Raw genomic sequence first — 20,420 nt, 5'->3', positions numbered from 1 at the left:
ATTGATTCAAATAATTAAGTTAGGTTATAATTTTAAAAATATATGCTTCAAATTTGATGACTTTTTATTTCATTTATCTATTCATAAATTTTTCTCCATTAATTTACATAAAGTTGGGAACTTTTTAGTCTTGCATACTTTTTCTTAAAAATTGACTCTGAATCTCGAATGTCCACGCTTTCCCTTTAAGTCATTTATTGGCAATTATACTATATTGCGGACTGCGGAAATACTTTTCAATAGAGTGTTTTCTATTATGTCATATATTGCATAATAAAACGAAAAAAGATGGAATATAGTTGATACATTTATGAAACTAATTGCACAAATTACCACAACAAAATTTATAGACACATTTTAATGAAAAATGGAAAGAAATACTTAACCTTACATAGAAAACAACTTATTGCCTAAGAAAAAAAAAATATAAACAATTTAAACTTTTATGTATTAAAATTTCCTATAAAAGTGCTAATTTTGAGTACTATTTATTCGATAATGGACGGAGTTGTGGCCAGAAATGGTCCTTAAAATGTATTGAACATATTTTAACATATATTTAGGTTTAATATATGTATACTGTACCTAAATGTTACATAGCTACATTTCTAATAGATGGTAAAGATTTAAGTCGTTTAATTTCTTTGTCCCATGATTACATATTAATACACAGCAGTAATTCACCATTTTTCTTAATCCAAGAAGGTTTTATTTTATAAAAATTATTTCTTTATACCACCTAAATGGCCGATTTCTACGATGATAACTTGTTATGAAACCCCCTTATAACAGTAATAATTGAAAATTTTAGTCACAAATATTGTTTTACTATTTCTGATCCTATTTTTTTTCCGAGAAAGTCCAATTTTACTCCACACCCAAATTTGGATTATTAAAAAAAACCATTATTCGTGAAGAAAATATCCGGAAGGCTTTAAGTGGTTTTTGCCCTAACATGGAAGTATTTATCACTTGGACATAGAAAGTAAAAAAGTTTTAAAATTTAAAATATTTATTTTTGAAGTAAAAAAATTCAAATTCAAAAAGAGGTAAGTAAGTACTTTATGAAAAACGAGAAGGAGCGTCATCAAGATCACTAATTGCAAACTTTCTTAAATCTGAATACTCTACTTATAAATATTTATGTAATATGCACAATGCACATGAGAAAATATGATACCCAAAGGGATATTATTATTATATTATATACTAATAAGATATAAGAAAAAACTTAATCCATAGCTCGTTAATAAATTATTAAGGTAGTATCTTTGATAAACATACTCCCATATATTGTATATTAGGTAGTATACATATAAATACATCCTTTGAAAAGAATATAATCAAAGTGAAAGTCACATATCATATAAACGTTAGAATTTAAAAAAAAAGAGAAGATTTTGATTTATTCAACATATTATATTAAGTGACATGTTCTGCAGAGGGAAATATCATTAAAACAAAGTTTTATTACGTAGGTGTTAAGTTTGAAGTGATTGGTTTTTATGGGCCAAACACTGACGACCCGGATTTCTATCATGGTAAGCTTTTGCACATTGTTCCCTTCAGCCCAATAATTGTTGGAGGAGAGTTTAACATTAAAATTAAAATGAACAGAGACACAACAAATGAGGCAGTAATCTCCTATCATCGATCCACAAAAGTATGTACTCTAATCAATGATTACGTCCTACGGTTTTAATGACGTAGGATGCCAAATTAACAATTCAAGTCATACTTTATTTTCCATGGACTAGAACTATAAGCCCTTTTTGTCAAGAATCGACTTATTCCTGATGATGGAACTCGTAGGAGAAGCAATTGTTTCTATGACGTTATATTGCTAAACTTTCAAATCACAAGGCAATTCATTAAACCCCTAGTTGAAGGAAATAAGAACATAAGTATACCAAAATCTTCAGTAATGCAGTATGACTGGTGTGTGTTTATGTTTATCCAATCAATATACTATAAGATAATATTATAGTACGTGTATGTTTGTCCGCGGATTAGCAATTTTTAAATTCTTAGTATGTGCGGAAAAAAATAATTCGTAATAAAAGGTAAGAAGATGATTGGCGAGTTTCTCTTAGTATGTACATAATGAAATAATTTGTAATAAAATATATAATACGGGTACATCCTTGTGCTACATAAAATAAAGGTTTTGTGCAAAAGAAAAGAACATGTTCTTGCGAAAAGATAACATTAATATCTAAATAAAATCGAATCTATTTCCAAGAGCATTCTTTCGGACGAAGAGAAAAAATCTATGTTAGACCAGATCACTCTACATTGCTTTTCAACATAGGGATTGGCAGATTTATTTTCAATATTCACCATTTTGACGAAATTGTTGGCTTTTCAGTCATCTCAGCATTTCCAAAATGGTTCGTCTATGATGACAACATACTTTTGATATTAGGTAGAAGCCCTTTCAAAACAATATAGTCAATCAGAACAATTATTGCAGAGTTCGTAGTCGAAGTGAGTCTGTCGAAAAGGTGGTGAGTGAAGGGCTAATAGTGGGGTAATACTTACTTATCAACATATTTCTGTATGTGGACAATATGCATATCCAGAAGAGGAAAACAATAAATTATAATAGAGATTAATAATATAATACAAAATATATATACGTATTACAGTGATCCGTATATATCCTCCTTGTTTCAAAAAGTAACTTGATGTAATTGGCCTTTGTTCAAGTCTCGAGACTTAAGCTGACGAACAACTATCTTGTGTTGGCGCATTTCGATGAAATATTTGGAATTATTTTCATTTTAGGACATAACATAAACAATTATATATTGTTAATAAATTTAAATATAGGTTTTAACCCCATAGAGTAAGATTTATTGTGCAATTGATTTTATTCCTGTTTTACTTGGAGAATGTTTTGAAAAAATGTCTCTTTTTTTGATGTGCCTACTTAGCTGTTGCAAAGCTTAGCTACTCTATAAACAACATCATTTACAACATATAGGTTTTCCATAATTGATTTAATATAATATAACTACTGTTAGACTACCATGTAGATACAGTTGTCTTTACAAAATCAGAACTAATTTTTTAATATTCGAAAAAACACCCAAACATCCAGTCCAATTATTTCGGACAAATCAATCGTATTTTCTGTAGGTACATGCATATATTTTGGTTTTGGGATTTCAAAGGGTTTTCTATTTTGAGAATTTTCCTCATAATTCTAATTTTTAACCCTTTGTGGATACTAACTAAACAAAGGTAATTGGTTCAATTCTTAAACGGAAACCCCAAATGTGACCCCATGGCTTTAATAGTGGCTCTTGATAAAGTAAGGTGTGCATTTTTATATGTTTGGACATCGTGAATTATATTTAAATCATTCATAATAGCAAACGTTGAAGATTAGGTAGTTAACCACCAAGGAATAAAACAATATACAAATTAATATATAAATTATTTTAACTTTACAAATTGTCCATACTAAAAACTATTCCTTGAGGCAATGAATTTATTTGACCTGATTGTAGAATAATTTTAATTGAGTATAGCCTTTTCGTTATTCACAGAAAAATATGAAGAGCTTGAGATCTTTCAATTTCAAAGGTTCTTTAAAAAGATAAACAAGTTTGAACTGAATTTATTATTTATAGTCCCCTTTGAATAGTCAAACTTCATTGCTTGCATGCAAAGCAAGTCTATAATATATTTTTGTATTTCCATTTCTCTTTTTATAATAGGTATTGAAAGAAAATCCGATTTTACGTGCTTTAGTATTTCAAAACTTTATTAAATCCTCCAAATAAAGAAAATTTTAGGATTTTTGTTTATACAAAATGGGATGTTTTTAAAAACAAATTTATTAAAAACAGCAATCATAAAAAATCTGTAATAGAAAGTATTTATAACGAATTTCAATCAAATAGTCATTTTAAATGTAGGCGTCTCCTTCGGGAATTAACAAACAACATTCTTATACCGGCAACTAGATATATATATTTTTTTATATACAAACAATTTATGTTGTATATGCGTTAATATTTATATTTATTAAAACTAACTATCTTTATGCATCTGCATTTGAAAAGGGATGAAAGTAGGTTAAAATGTTATCATATTTACCTACCAACATATTTTTGAATGTTGCCAATATGCAAATCCAGCAAAGGAAGGCAATAAATTATGTTTGAGATTCTTTTTTTTTTTAAATATCTATAGGAATATATATGTTACAAACAAATTGAGTAACTAGGTATTTCATGAAATGACTGTTCCACTTCAACACTCCACAAAATGACTAAATTATTCAAAGATTTTATAAAAGGATGCCTCAGTCGTTTCATGAAATGCATGTTGCTGATTATATTTAAGAAAAGAAATAACCATTATTAAATTATACAAATAATAATGAAAATTACAAAAACCATAATTTCATAATTTTCAGAACAAAATAATAGTATTAGTAATTCAAGAAAAAGTATTTTCACCAAATTATGATACTGCATTCTCTATGTGTACATAATCCATGGTCAAATTAGTATAATACCTGGTTTGTAAGGAGTTAACCAAAAACAGAGAATCACTTAAATCATACACAGGTATTTATGATGACAAGGTAATGACCGGACGTAAAAAACTATTTGCCATTTTTGTGCAGGCATAATATGATTCATGTTAGGAAGTATCTTTTAATTATATATTAAATAAATATTTGAACATTATATATTGTAATCCTTCATATTATACCCAAAACATGTTTAGGCAATCTGACTAATACATATAACCCTGTTTTTTCGGTCGTTTCATGAAGTCACATAATGTTTTAGTCCTTTTGTGATATAACTAATTAAAAACAGTCATTTCAAGAAATGAAAAACATTTTCATTAATTTCTTTAAATGGCTAATTAAACAGATTGACTCAGCCATAAACAACTCAGAGGAGGCAGCAATCGTTATATTAAAAAATAAAGCTTTTAATATATTAATGACATCTTACTATGGAAATATAAGGCGACAACAACCATATACAAAGTAATTAATAACACATTATAAGTAATAAAGGTTGAATTATATTTTAGTTTCACGCTATATATTCATATTAAATAGGTTGTGTTTGTAAATTTTCTTATAAATATTACATAAACAATTTTCTATGAAAAAACAAACAAAAAAACAACAACTATAGAATGTATGTCAGCTATTTTTTGGTGCTTAAACAACTAAGTTTTATTTGAATGACAACCATTTTTTCCATTAATATTAAGAAACATTTAAAACTAGGACTGCTTTCTATTTGGATGTCTATTATAGCCAACAACAAAAAAGGAATATACCTTGTAGTCTATCAAAAATCTATATTCTCTAATACCTAATTTCATCATATCTCAGACAATAATATGTTTAAAAAGAATGTTATTACCTCATTAAAAATTCTTATTAATTTAGTTTAGACAATAAATTAGCCATGAAATGAAAGAATAAAATACGTTTCTCTACCCAATGATCCTACTTTTCTTATCCCTGATTGATAAAAATATATAATTAGCTGTACATGTATAGCCAGTCAATATGAATTTTCAGAACATACTACTTTGTTAATTTAATTATAATATCAGTCTATATCATTGGATCATTGGCATCAAGTCCATGCAGGTATTATGTCTTTTTTATAACTTAACATGGCGTAAAATGAAGTTAAAGATGTGTGTGAAAATGCTTCATAGATACAGATTGTCATATTTATTGTAATGTCAAACCTATTCATAATTTGATACAAAAATAATTTACCAATCAACAATAGCAAATTCGTGCTCTACAAATCAACTTTCAAACCCATTTTGATGGAAGTATAGATTTTTCTATAGCAATTTTTACAAGTTTGAACTTGTAATATCTCCATGAATATTTAATTTATTTAAACTTTTGTTTTTGCTATGGAAGCTAATGATGATGGAGATAATAACATATTTTTATATTTTTTTAGATATGAAGTACTTTTAATGTTTTTGTTTGAAGCTATATTCCTGGGAACAAAAATAAAATGGGGTGTCAATCACTTTGAATGCATTGGAACGAAATTTTTGACTTTTTCCTTTAAAGTATATTTTTTTATACGATATATTAGAAAAATAACAAAAGAATATATGTACAAATTTGAGACTTGTAAATCCAAATTTTATTTAAAAAAATATCATTTCGATATGAGAGAGTCTTTATCAAATTTCATATTGTTTGGAAGACATTTAAAAGAGTCTGTTCTGTAACTTTTTAAAGACTTTTTGTATTGTAATATTTAACTGTGAATATTTAACTATTTAATAGTTGGAGAATATATGCGCAAATGTTAAGACTTATCACTTCATTTTTCATAACAAAATTATCATTTCAAGCTGATCAAATTAAGAAAAAAATGTAAAACCTTCGGTCTTCCCTGGGCTAAGAGTAGACAAATTGACATCAATATAAACATATGTATACATAGTTAAGGGCGTTGTTATTGCTTGGTTTCGTGTCTGCTATAGGTTGGTGATTTTTTTTTCTTACATAAATAAACTTGAATATCTTTGAGTAGGACAAAAGAAATGAAAAAATATCAAATTAATTCTTCCAGCAGCAGCAGCTGATATGGAACTTTGCAATAATTGCTACCTCAAGTAAAACAACGTTCCTCTACAATATATGAGTACATATATTACCCTGTCAGTAGACTAATTATAAATATTTATAAAATATTATGCATATATATATGTCGACTTCAAGATATTTCCTATGTCAGATGCATTAATTATAGTACAATTTATAATAGAAAAAGAAAAAATAGCTGCTCAAACATATGTTGGTTGTTTGTAAATAGTTAAGACAATGATTTTTTCATTGTATCTCGGAACCTTTCCTCCTCCAGAAAGATAAATAAATGTACCCTTAATTAACAGATAACTTTCAGCCCAATACGTCACAAAACCCAAGCTTTTTATATTCTTCGTGATAAGGGAGTCCATTGTTGTTTTTGATTTGATTTCAAGTAGATTTCTCTCATTGTATACTAAAAGGTCTCCTAGTTTTGTACCCTCTACTGTATAATTAAAGATATACCCCTTAAAAACTCTTGTTTCTGTGTTTTTAAGCCAAGCTCGGAGGCGGATTGACTCTATTAAAAAAGGTAGTGAGGCAGATAATCAAACATAAAATGAGTTTTGAATCCATTGTGCAGATTTGAGCTGGCTGAATTAATTTGTTGCTGTCTTTGAGAGGAGTCAAAGTATTTAAATGATATTGAATGCAACAAAATGTGATATTTTAACAGGAATTTAATTACAAATAAGAGTCATAAAAAAACTAATAAACTAGTATGTGATAGAAAGTATTTAGTAGGTATTTCAATAAAGTTGATGTTGTGTATGTAGGTGTCTCCTCTAAAAATTAGCCTACAGTATCTTTATTCTAACAAACATTGGTTTTTATCCTTCAAACAGTTATGTTTTGTTATAAATAATATTTATGTAGTAAATACTGAACACTAGTTTAAGAATCTGCTTTACAAAAAGGAAGACAATAATATAAAATAGGGTTTCTTTTAAAAAAAAATGTAATTGATAATCTGTTACAGACAATTTTGATACTTTATGAAATCTCTCAAAATTTTCACCGAAGTTATAGGAACTGTATGAAATGTTGCTCTGTCATTTCATGAAATACCTGATGCTGATTATATCTTGATCAATAATAAACTATATATCCATATTTTTACAAAATAGCTATTTTCTTTATTGACACATCATAATAAATTTGATAAAAGCATAATTATATAATTTCCAACACAAACTAATAATGTTAGTAATTCAGCAAATATTATTACACAAAAGATTGTAAAAAATTTGTTATTTGTACAAAATACAAGGTCAAATTGGGTTATTCTCTGAGTTGCAGGAAGTGAACAGATAAGCAGAGAAGCACTTAAATCGTACATAGGTATGTATAGATTAATAATAACTAAGTAACCTCCAGACTTTAAAAAAATCTTGCCAATTTCCGAGAAGCAGCATATCATAAAAATTTGAAAGTATCTTTTAATTCCATATTGAATTAATGTGTGATCATTCTATTTTATAATACGTCACAACATGCCTTGCATAGTTCAAATCAGGTGTGTTACTGTTAATTTACTATTCTACAATCTTTGTAAAGTAAGATTAGGTAATTTGTGAAATATAACCTTGTTTTTTCAGTAGATTCATGAACTCCCTGACAATTTTAGTTGTTTCATGAAATATTTAGCTAAAACTGTCACTTCACAAAATGACTGAAATGGTTAGGAATTTCATAAAATACTCATTCTTACAATTTGGCTATAAAATATAACGCTCAGAGGAGGCAACAACCGTTATATCAACGAAAATTGAACTTTTAGTATATTAATGACATCCTATCATAGAAATATAAGCTGATAACAACCATTTAGTTTAACAATATTAATTTCACTTTATATCCACAATTTCTTTCACAACTATTTAAAAGAAAGAACATTTCTTCGTAAAATATTAAATAAATTTGTATATCTAAATTATGATTTATGGAGCATTACTTTCAGTCAAACTCAGGTCCCTAATAAAATACGATAAATATCTTATATTACTGGTTCTATTATTTAGTAAATATAAAACATTTAATCTATTGACGTCATAATATAATAATATATATCTGAAATGAACTTAATACTTTTTTTACGGTATAAACTTAGGTTTTCTCCTATGGGATACTGCATTAAATTATTTATTAATATAAGCTACATTAAATTAAAGATTCTTAGTTCATCATAAGTTATGTCCAACAAAACACCAAAAATTTTCAAATGAATACAACCAATTGGGAAAATATGTTAATTGCGCCCGAAAAGTAAAATGATTTTCCTGTATTCGATTTAGCTTCTGATTTTAAAGCAAGTCAATTGTCAAATTATGACCGTGTTAAAAAATAAGATATCAACAAGAAGTTGGAGTTGAGATAAAAAATGGGGGGAAAAATCAATATATTTAAGATATTTATATTATACTGTCTCATAATTTGCATTTATATTTATCAAACCTTATAAAGATTGAAGCAACTTGAGAAACTTTCAAATAATTTCAACTTTATTTTTAAGGTTGAGGAATCTTTGTTATACTTCTTAGCGTGTAAGTGCAATAACTTGAATTTATGTAAATACTCAAATAAAAGAAAACTCCTAAAATTGAGCTGAATTTCAATATATAACTTTTTAAACACCAACCTATTTTTATAGTTAGGTTAACGTCTTGTTGGCATAGAAAAATCTCAACAAGAGAATAAGTTTTTTATCCTCACTAAAAAAAAATTACAAAAATAAACCCAAGTATAAAAAAATATATATTTATTGAAGAACCTTTGATACCCACTCAACTAAGTTTGAATTTGACAAAAATTTGTTTTTTTATCAATAAACGACTATTTACAAAATTCATTCCAAAAGGGATTGTTATGTAGAGATAACTTATTATGGACAGTTTAAAAAAAAAACTACGAACAAAATAGATCAGAAAAAATATTATTTTTGACAAATATAGTGAAACTTTATTTTTATATAATAATGTGACCATTATATTAAATAACTAAAAAAATTATTCGTCTACTTCGGAGGAGAGTAATAGAATCCTAACATGAATCGGGTTGTGAAGGGGAAATGACTGCAGATTTCAAGCAATAGTTGGGATGCAAATAGAAGGGATAAGGAAAACCGAGCTTCTATATTCTTATGGGATAAGGTAGTCCCCGGAAAACGTGCCGCTTTGATCTTCTTGATTCTCTTTCCTGTCGAATTCTTTCCGTAAGTGCTAAGAAATCTCCTAGATCTGTACCCTCCAGCTTATAGTCATAGATAAACTTTGCAAAACCTCGGAATTGTGGATTGGTAACTAAAGGTCGGAGAGGAGGTTGGAGACCAAAGAAGCTTGCATTGGACTCTGTCGAAAAGGTAGTGAGGCAGATAATCAAACATAGTATGATTTTTGAATCCATAGTACTGATTTGAGATGGCTGAATCAACTGATGCACATAATAGAGGGATCAGAGTATTTAAAGGGTTTTGAATGCGACAAAATTGAATATTTTAAGAGCACTTTTCATACAAATAGGAGTTATTAAAAACAAAGGTAGTAATTGCTACAAAAGTATCATATAGAAATTTCAAAAAAGTAGCCATTTTATTTGTGGGCGTGTTCTCTAGGAAATAGCAAAGAATACTCTGATACTAAAAAATACATGGTCGGTGGTATGAATCAAAACAATTTTCACAGTTAACATAATTTTTTTTACAAGTGTAGGAAACATACAAAATACAATGTTTGAATTAGCTCTTGTGGGTAGTATATTAGGGAAATGATGTACTTGCTTTATTACTCCAAGAACCTATTTAACTATCCCTACAACAGCTGGAAAGGGTTAAAAGAATGTTATGAAAGTAAAGAAACCAAGGGGTGTCAAAAGGAGGATTACCACCCTCCTTGCTGACCTAAAACGATAAATGAGGTCAAATTCTGGAATTATAACAGTATACAGAAAAAAAATGGAACTAAAGCATTTAAACTGTCTTCCAAGCCATTAATTTGTATTTATAGTCCTCTTTTTGTTGTCTATGTAATATGACGAATAACACAAATTAGGCAGACTAATGATTAATAAATACCTCATGTTTGATCACATTGAATAAAATGATAGTTTGCTGTTAAATGAAGACATGCGTACAACTTCATCTTTTTTTGAAAGTGCCACTTAAAAAAGATTAATATTTTAAAGTATTTAAGTTTGAATTAAACATTCCATCCATTATGCAATCATATACGAGTATATATATTAAAATACTGAAAATCCTTTTTCTAAATAATTACAATAACGTGAACTTGGAGTTTCAACGAGATATAATTTATTATTTTTATTGTAAAAAGAAAATATTTATACTTATTTTATAATAAAATTGTATGAAATATTCAAAACTTTATACAAATTTTGGGAATTAAATTAGTAACCATCAGTTTTGATAGCATTTTGTGTAATATATAAATAGCAGCTATAATGTTAAATTTTTGTAGCTACTATTGTACGCCCCAGTCATCACATTGAAAAAAAGGAAGAGTCATAGAAATCAAAATGAAAAACAAAGGAATTACCTTTGAGCAAAACAATTATTTCAATTACCTCTACTTAGATTAAAAAATAATTAAAATACAAATAAATCCAGAACAATGCATTATCAAGACAAATAAAGAATTCCATAAAATATGATAGAATGTTTTATGAGTATACCAAAAAGTATTGTCAATAAAATGTGCATTTAATAGAATAAGAAGCATTTGATGAATCTAGGGTTGTATAAGGTCTCAGCTCACTAAAAAAGGGTTAATAGTATATAAAATGTTCCTCTTTTTATGTTAAAACACCAGAATTTTTGAATTATAAATCAAATTTTCATTTTTTTTCTTAAAATAATAATTAATCTAGAACAGTTTATTGTTGATAAAATGTACATTTATTAGAAAAAGAAGTATTTGATGAATCTAGGGCTGTATAATATCCCAGTTCACTAACAGGCGGTTAATGGGGTATAAAATGTTGCTCTTTTAATGTTAAAAAACGAGAATTTTTGAACTACCTATAAATAAAATTTCCATTGAAAAAAAAAGAATAATCAATCTAGAACAAAGCATTTCAACCAAGGGGAAAACATTTGTTGACTACTGTAATCGTTAATTAACTAAAGATTTTTCAATGTTTAGAGAGTTAATTTAGTTATTACCACTGAGTCTATTATAATTTATATATGTTGAGATACAGGCTTTAGTAATTTACTTTTTTTAGTAATCTTTAAGCAAATGTAAACTTTCAAAATATACTTACTGAAAGCCTAGAAGTTTAATTACTACTAAATTACTTGTTTATATTCTATTAGTAAGTGCTTGAAATTTTTTTATAACATTATAATATTTTCTTTTTTTGCAAACATTGGAACTATAAAAGTTTCCCAAATTTTTATTGTCTGTCTTGCTTCAACATAAAAATAATCTTGAACAAAAATCAAGAAATGAAGAAAATTCCATCATTTTTTTTTCTTCACTTATCCAAATATAAAACCCAATATTTCATCAACATATTCAAGTCAATAATAAGCTTTGTATTCAATTTAAGGGATGAGATAAAATATTTAAAATTATAGTTTTAGTTTCAAGGCTTTACATAAATTAAAAAACTTGCATTAGACCCCTATGGCCTTTTAAATAGAATCTATTGGCTTCTTATTCTCTGATTTTGACAATCAATTTTGTCTACTTCAAATACGATTTAAGACACAAAATAAGGATTAATACAGATAATTTGTGATCCAATACAAAATTGGGAAAAACTTGCTTTTGTGTTGACAGAAAAAATCTATGCTTTTTTCCTTTTTCTTCTGCTTCTCAATATGACCTCATTTTTAAAGTCATAAATTTATCTCTGAATAAAATTATTGTAGTAGTTAATAGCAATGCCAACGTACATAAAAAAACATTGAGGTTTTATTTTTTTTCGTAAACTATCATATTTCCTTCAAAATAATCAACAATATTTATGAGTATTGGAAAAAATATATCTATGGTTCTTAAAATGGTTATTTTCGAAATGTTAGAAAGGATATTGTTCATACATGTATATTTTTGTAAAAAAATGAAGAAATATAGAGTTTATTAACTTAATCTTAATAAGTATGATGACTGAACTGACATAAACTTCTCTTATGCTTTCTTCCCTACAAAATGTCTATTTTGCAACATTTTTTCTTTCTGCAAAGGATATAATTAAGGGATTGTTTTAACTCATCTCCCATGTGTATCTACTTAGAAGATGTATCATACAACTTTTAATATGATTTTGAGATAGTTAAGGCTTATCGGGAACAGTCTTTTTTTTTTTTTTACAACTCTTTTTATAAGTAATTTCCTTTTTTTTAAAGTTTTTATTTATTTATCGTTTTATAAGAGTAGGCTTCCACATTGACAAACGTAATATAAAATTTGACGTCACATCAAAAATTATGAATGGAGAGGAGTAAAAAAGACAGAAAAACTTAAGCATAACAAAAAATTTTAATCAACTTACCTCTGTATCCCTGTGTATGGTGTAGGTCATCCAACAGCATGGTTCAACTTGGTTTGCATCCAGACCCCAAAATTCTAGTTCTTCTTCAAATAATGGACCACATACATGCGTTGGATAATGAAGTTTTCCAGTTCTGGAATATAAGTATAGAATTTTGATAATTATTGTTCTTTCATTTTATTTTATTTAACGAACATTTTATGAATTTTATAAATCCTTTACTCGTTGAATATGTAATTTTAATTTGTATTTTTAGACTTGGTTCTTTAAAAAAAAAAAACTTGGATACTAATCCGTTAAGAAAAGTTACAATAAGAATAAATGGATAAAAAAAGTTTGCATAAAATTACTTATTTCCAAATTTAATTTAATAAGAAGGATAAATAATCTATAAGGATATGCTTAGGTAAAAAAAAAAGAACAGCAAATTGATGATAACCCTGATGTTAATTAAATTTTCTTATGGTACGGATTTTTTGAATAATACCTTTCAATCAAAGTATTTGACTTTATTTAAGATAAATACAATTGTTTTTATTTAAATAGTTCTAGATCCAATATAATGAATTTATTTTTACATACGTCATCTCACGGATATTGAACATAAATCCAGCGGTAATTGGTAAACTTTAATACCAGTAAAAGCCTTGCTTCCATAGGGAAACCGCTTTTTACACCATTTTTGAAAGCAAAGATAATGTGAACAACTAACATCAAAAATGGCGTTCCATTCAGTATATTATGCAATTTGTGACGTGAGGGAAAACGTTTTATAACATTTTTATTGTATGTTTTGTTCTTTATAGGTATATTTTTAAGGGTTATTTTTCGAATAGGTATGGAAACTGATTCACAAATAACTATATTTATGTGTATGTATAGTTATAGTTGTAAAAAAAAAGAGTTTAGACGAGTGGGAGACTTTTGATAGTGGCAACTTAAACAGTATTTTTTTTGCAATTAGGAGCTCATATCATTAAAATTTAATTCTTCAAAAGAGAACCTGACGGAGAGTCTCAATAAGGATTTGTAAGGAGAGTTATAAGGGTAAGTCATTATTGGACGAAATAAGAGTAGAGTGGAGGATCTACATCGGATTAATTTCCTTTATACTTACTTACTTGTTACATACTGGGATTTGTGTTTATTTACTGCTGCTCATAGCTGCTTGGAGCTAATCTAATACAACTTTTCTTCCAAACATTCTTCTAACTGTCGGAATTAAAATGTAATTTTTTAATGTTTTTTAGCATAACGACACGTCATATTATATACAACTCTCCTTTAACTTAAGAAATGCATCTAAACCTCAACATATTGAGAAAATAAATTAGAAACAATATTCCTATCCGTATCTGGGAATGGTCAACATTCACGACAAGGATTGAAAGAAACTTCCGTATTTGCATTAATTATTACAAAATTACTATTATCCTTGTTCTTATATGGCCAGAAACTTTTAACGTTTTTTTCATTCATTTACTTAAAAAAAAAATGAACACAGGCGGTAATTTGTTCATTTTTTAATCAAGAAAATTCATTTGTTTAAATTGGTGCATTATATTAATATAACAATTGGAATTAAATGAAAATAAAATCATTTGACCAATTCCTCTAAATATAAATTTACAAACTATTTGTAATTTTGTTACTTTTAAAAGGGGCCAAATGTTGCTTAAAATGAAAAAATGGGATTTTTGGAGAGCACGAGGAGAAGGCAGGAGCAATACTTATGGTCTTACTGCCTGAGTATATAATTCCGGCAGTAGAAACGGAATAACTGCTTTAAGGGGGAGATTTTCCAATATATTAAATGGTATTTGTGCAGGCCAAATATGACAATTGCATTTAAATACATATATATTTATTTTGTATCGCATTTTAAACATAATTTACACTATAGAACACTAAGAATTCTTCTTTAAGAGGTCTGTTTTAAAAGTACTATCATCTATTAAAAGATGAAAAAAACAAAAACACAATTGGTTATTTTTCAAATTGCTAAAAAGTGTTTTTTCTTCGCCAAAATACCATCATTACTTATAATACGTAAGCAACCTATAATATTCAGTAAGAGCTGGTTCACAGAGTATTTTCCTACTTTCCCCCCCCCTGTTTTATTAAGTCCCATTTTGGCTTTAGGTGGAGGTTGTATGTAGAGAGGGCTTTTCTCCTTCCCTGTATAGGGTCAAGAAGAGCGTAGAAAAAGGTGGAGAAACAAAACAAAAAATGGACAAAAGTGTGAGAGGCAAAATAAACGCAGTAAAAAAAATTTTTTTTTCGTTATGAAGATCAAAAATGAACGATAAAAATCAACTCAGTTTCAACTCTATCTCCAATCCTACTTTTTGCGCTACTGAGTCATCAGGGCGATGCATGATTAATTTGAGATTGTGGAAACAAAAGAAGCTCATTGGTCAAGTAGCGTCTAATGGACTACCATATATTGGGTACCAGAAAATAATTAAATAAATTAAACTGATATAAAACTTATTTTGGTATTTTAGTTAATTACTTAAAATTTGACATACCTTAGCCTAGGCAAAATTACTGCCACAGCGTCTACCTCTCTCCCAAAAAATAAAAGTATAATGATATAATTAAGCATACACTATCAAATCAACTGTTTTTTTCTATAATCAAAGCAACTAATGTAATTGGCTTGTATATGAAAAAAAAAAAAAAAAAATTGGAAGTTAATTATCTTTAAAATGAGAAACATGAAAAAAAAAATACTCTATATGTTTGATTCTTTGGCATGATTGCTTATTAAGGGGTTGAAAGGGGGAGGGGAAAATGCTGTTGATCAGTTGATTGGTGCAGTGAACTTATGGACTAATACTTTATTTTACATAAATAAATAATCAGATGTTGGGATTAATCAAGGAGTACTCAAACTCTTTTTTTCCTTTAGTGTTTAACAACCAACTAATGGCTATTTTGTAGCATAACAACAATAACAGAAATAATTGAATTAAAAACGTTGTGTATCTTGTCTTAAGGAAAAATAAAGATTATTTCTTAATACATTCATTAGACGATTGTTTTAATTAAATTCTCTTTTTAATATCCTAACGATTCTACTAATAAAATGATAAATAGAAAAATAGCATTATGTTAGTAAGAAAAGAAACCGAATAGAAGAACGTACGTTCCATGTAGATATATGTAAAATTATCCTTGCGTATAAACTTAAATGTACAGATTTGTAGATTTGATTGTAACTAGTAAATTGAGAATGCTTTTTGTATTTACAAACAACTTAACATTATTCCTTTTGTAGCAAAGTTTATGCATTTTAAATAGAGCATCATTCTTTCAAAATAGATCATTGAATAATAATCATAAAAATGAACGATGCACAAAGAAAAAATTAATTTATATGCATGTATTTAGGTTTTTATCTTTATATTTGTGTCAACTATTCAATAATTAAATTATATTTAATTTTTTAAATTCACATATATGTAATTTTGTGAATAAATGAATTTCGGTTAAAAATTATTAACTTTGATTCATCATTTTTTTGCTTTATACAAGTTTAAAAACTTTTATTTGTAACAGGAGTTTGAGAATTAAATTTGTAAATCATTTGAACTATTTACCGGTATATAATGACCCTACTAAAAATAACTTTTTAATAGCCTTGAATTGAAATGATGTGTTCTTGATTGCTTTTACTTCGAAAATATAAAATGAACTTCATAATCCATTTTTGTGGCCTATAAAGTACTTTTTGAAAAATAATTTTTTCATAACATATATACCTAATTTAATGGAGTTATTATAATTTATTTATATTTGTAAATTACCAACTAATTTATAATTTCATAACAATTAATAGTCCCATGTTGATATAATTAATTACTGATTTTGAGAAATGAAATTTAATTTGTTTTTATTGTGCTTTAAGATAAAATAGTTCAGAAAAAGGGAAGCTAGTTGGCGTATGAGGGAATTTTCGAATTAGGACCAATGGTATGATTAATAAAATCCATAAGTAATGTATGTTTTTAAAAATTAATTCATTCATATAGACCAACATTCTAAAACAATTTAATAAATGTAATTATTTTTATATTAGATTTAAGCGATTTATATTTTTTTATTCCTCTGCCTTAATCTAAGTCAAGTGATTAAAAGTAAGTGTAAAAACGATCCACTTATAAAAAAGGATTATAATACAGAATAATGAGACACAGTAAAAGATAAACCGGTCGTACAAAAATTAGTTTAGTTTTATAAACAGTTATTTATATACATTCAGGATATATATAAATAGTTTTTCCGAAGAAAATATACTAGAAGAAACGGTCTCTCTCTCTCTTTCATTTTCCCCATTGACAAAAGAACAAAGGACAAGAAATTAAAGTTTTCCCGCCTTCCCTTTGACTATATGAATATATAAATTAATCAATATCAATTGATAATAGTATAGGGTTGTCATTCTATAGCTGTGCAAAATTAAGTGTCACATGGAATGAACCACCCTGAATTATCGAGGGGACTCGCTTACTGCATTTCTGGTCGAGAGCCAGACCTTAAAAAATTTGTCTCAAGGTTAACATCAATATCGACATATAAAACCATTAGTTAAATACCATTTAAAAATTATTAGTATGAAATGAAAAGGTGCAGTTAAGGTAGGTTATATTTCTAATCTCACATATCACATCACAATCTTCAAACCCCAACAACTATCTCTGTCGAAACAAAAAGTTCCGTTATTTAAAATATTTCTTCCTTGGGGGAGACAAAAATCCATCTTAGAGATTTGGGTGCTTCAAAAGTTACATTTCCACTTTTACAAACAAGAACCATTTTAAATCACAGAGTAATTGCTTGTTGTCCCGTTACAAAATAATGCAGTTTTATACTGTAACACATGATGGATATGGTAATTCACCTTATGAATTGATAGGTAATTAATTATATATTTTACATTAGAAAATATTTTTCAACTATTCAAGCTATCAACAATGCATTAAACTACCACTCTTTTATAATTATTTTATAACTTAGAATACATGTATAATAGGTATCTACCTAATTATCTACTTGAATAACATTCATACAGAAATTATGTAAAATTTTATCAAAAGAATAATTTAAAGATTAATTGATTCTTCTTTCATTTCATTCTTTTCTTGCCTAACAAAAATAAAGTTTTTGCATCTTTTGTTAACGTCTGTCAGTATGTTTTTTTTTAAAGAGAAAAGTTTGCTATTTGCTGAATAATTATATAAAAGAGTATAGAGGTAAATTATTTTCTACATTAAGAGAAAGCCCTATGAATATGTCAACCTTTTAACTAAGTATGAGGTCATTTAATTAATTGAGATATACACGTATCAACTATAAATTTCACAGTAAGAGACTCGGAACAACATGATGCATGCTCAAATTGGATGCAATCCTTATTACTTGTGGAAAAATAGGAATTATGGTGCTTTCACCAAAAATTTGAAAATGCTTTCCCTTAAATTTGAATAGACAGATCAATGCCATACGCAAATGATTTGGTGAACCTCAAATGGTATAAATATTGTTAATATAGGGTCAAAATAGTATGGCATCATATAAGTAACAGTGTCTAACTTAACTTTTTAATAGACTTAATAGTTTTTTTTTGCTAATTTTGTAAGTTAAAATGTTTCTAAATATTCCAAAAATAAATATTTAACTGGTCCAACAGTTATTATGCTATACTATAAGCATTGTCCAATTCGCCACAATGAGTACACAATACAAGAGGAAGATTAAGATAGTAGCGCTCCTTTGCGCGGGATTTTCCCAAAAGTGCAACGGGGAAGCAGACTGGGGTTTTTACGAAGATGAATAACAATGTATCCACGCATTATGACGCAGTTCACAGATTCAACAGGGTGTATTTTCTTAAATACCCCTTGCAAAAATTGTGTGTGGATACAAAATTCAGTCATACATGCTGTCGTAGAGTGGGAATTATGTTGCTTACCTGAATTCCTCACAAAAGTTCTATGCATCGTAAATATTCCTGCAAACACAAATATGACTTTGAATGAAGTAATTGAAGACATTATCGAATACCTAACAGAAAAAAGACAAATAGTACTGACTCGATACAAATTATTCCGAAGAAATAAAGGGTATACGGAAACATTCGATGAATACTACTGTTGCCTGAAAATTTAGCAGAAGAGGTAGAATTTTCCAAATGAAGCCAAAAGATTGGTTAGCTGTTTTAATAATTTGCTGCAACAACAACGACGAAGTATGACTAAAGTTGTTGGAGACGAATCCACAACTGAATTTAAAAGGTACTCTCACTTTATGTAGTAAAGTAGAAACAGCATGAAATAATCAGAATAGTCTAAATGATCAAAAGGTGTTCACGCAATTACAAAGTCAAGCAGAGTCAATATATATCGAAAAAGAAGAGTTCCAAGCAGTTGGAGATTGTCAAACAAGATACAAGAAAGATTGTGTAAACAGAGTGGTTTCCAATTTCCTCATAAGAATGGTATAATTTCCCCTCCAAAAAGCGTCGAATGCACAAGATATGGTAAGAGAGGCCACTATACAAGATTGTACAGGTATGTAAAAGAAAACTCTACTTCGATCATCAAATCTATTCAAAAATTTGAAATGAATAAACTACCCATCGATGTATTGGATGCCAATGGAAATTAAATAAAAAATGTAATAGCTACTTGTGACACTAGCGTAATGGTATCCGTCGTTGGATCAAGTGTATTAAAGGATATAAACATTTGATGTTGAAGATCAAGGCATAAAACTAAAATCATCATAACATATCTAAATTAGAAATAAAAGATGCTATGGATTTGATATTGAAACTGGGAAACCGTATTCTTCAAGAAATAATTTACGTAGTAAAGAATATCGCTCTAAACGAGTTATTCATCTCACAAAACCTTTGCATTAACTTGTGAATTTTATAGCCTGATTTCTTTCATTCAATAAAAAAAGATTGGATTGATCAATCTTTGTTAACTGTACAAAGTATGCAAACAAATGAATAATCTCCATCATAAATGTAGGTCTAGAACTATAAATACAAATGGAATCTGAGATAGATTATTAGAATATAGAAATACACTACAACAGTCTGGATAATCACCAAATCAAATAGTCGATTATTAAAATATTTAATCAAAGGACCCTACACACAAAAGAGCAATAAAGAATCCCATAAACGATGTTAAAAGACGGTGGAAGATATAAGTATGAAATCAAAATCATATTACGACATCCATTCCGATAATTTATTAGAATAAGTAGAAGAAAGTTA

General features: G+C 27.7%; 1 protein-coding gene across 1 annotated transcript in view; it reads right to left on the bottom strand.

Moving 5' to 3' along the window:
• Nucleotides 1-20,420, bottom strand: part of LOC121118468 (potassium voltage-gated channel protein Shaw) — a 275,596-nt gene that overhangs the window by 146,962 nt on the left and 108,214 nt on the right. Inside the window, exon 4 of the mRNA XM_040713050.2 lies at nt 13,127-13,259. Within this exon, the coding sequence (XP_040568984.1) occupies nt 13,127-13,259 (133 nt within the window). The remainder of the gene's footprint in view (nt 1-13,126; nt 13,260-20,420) is intronic.

This window comes from Lepeophtheirus salmonis, chromosome 5 (assembly GCF_016086655.4).
Source record: "Lepeophtheirus salmonis chromosome 5, UVic_Lsal_1.4, whole genome shotgun sequence".
Classification (NCBI taxonomy): domain Eukaryota; kingdom Metazoa; phylum Arthropoda; class Copepoda; order Siphonostomatoida; family Caligidae; genus Lepeophtheirus; species Lepeophtheirus salmonis.
Note: the sequence above shows the minus strand (reverse complement) of the source record. Positions and strands in the feature narration are given on the sequence as shown.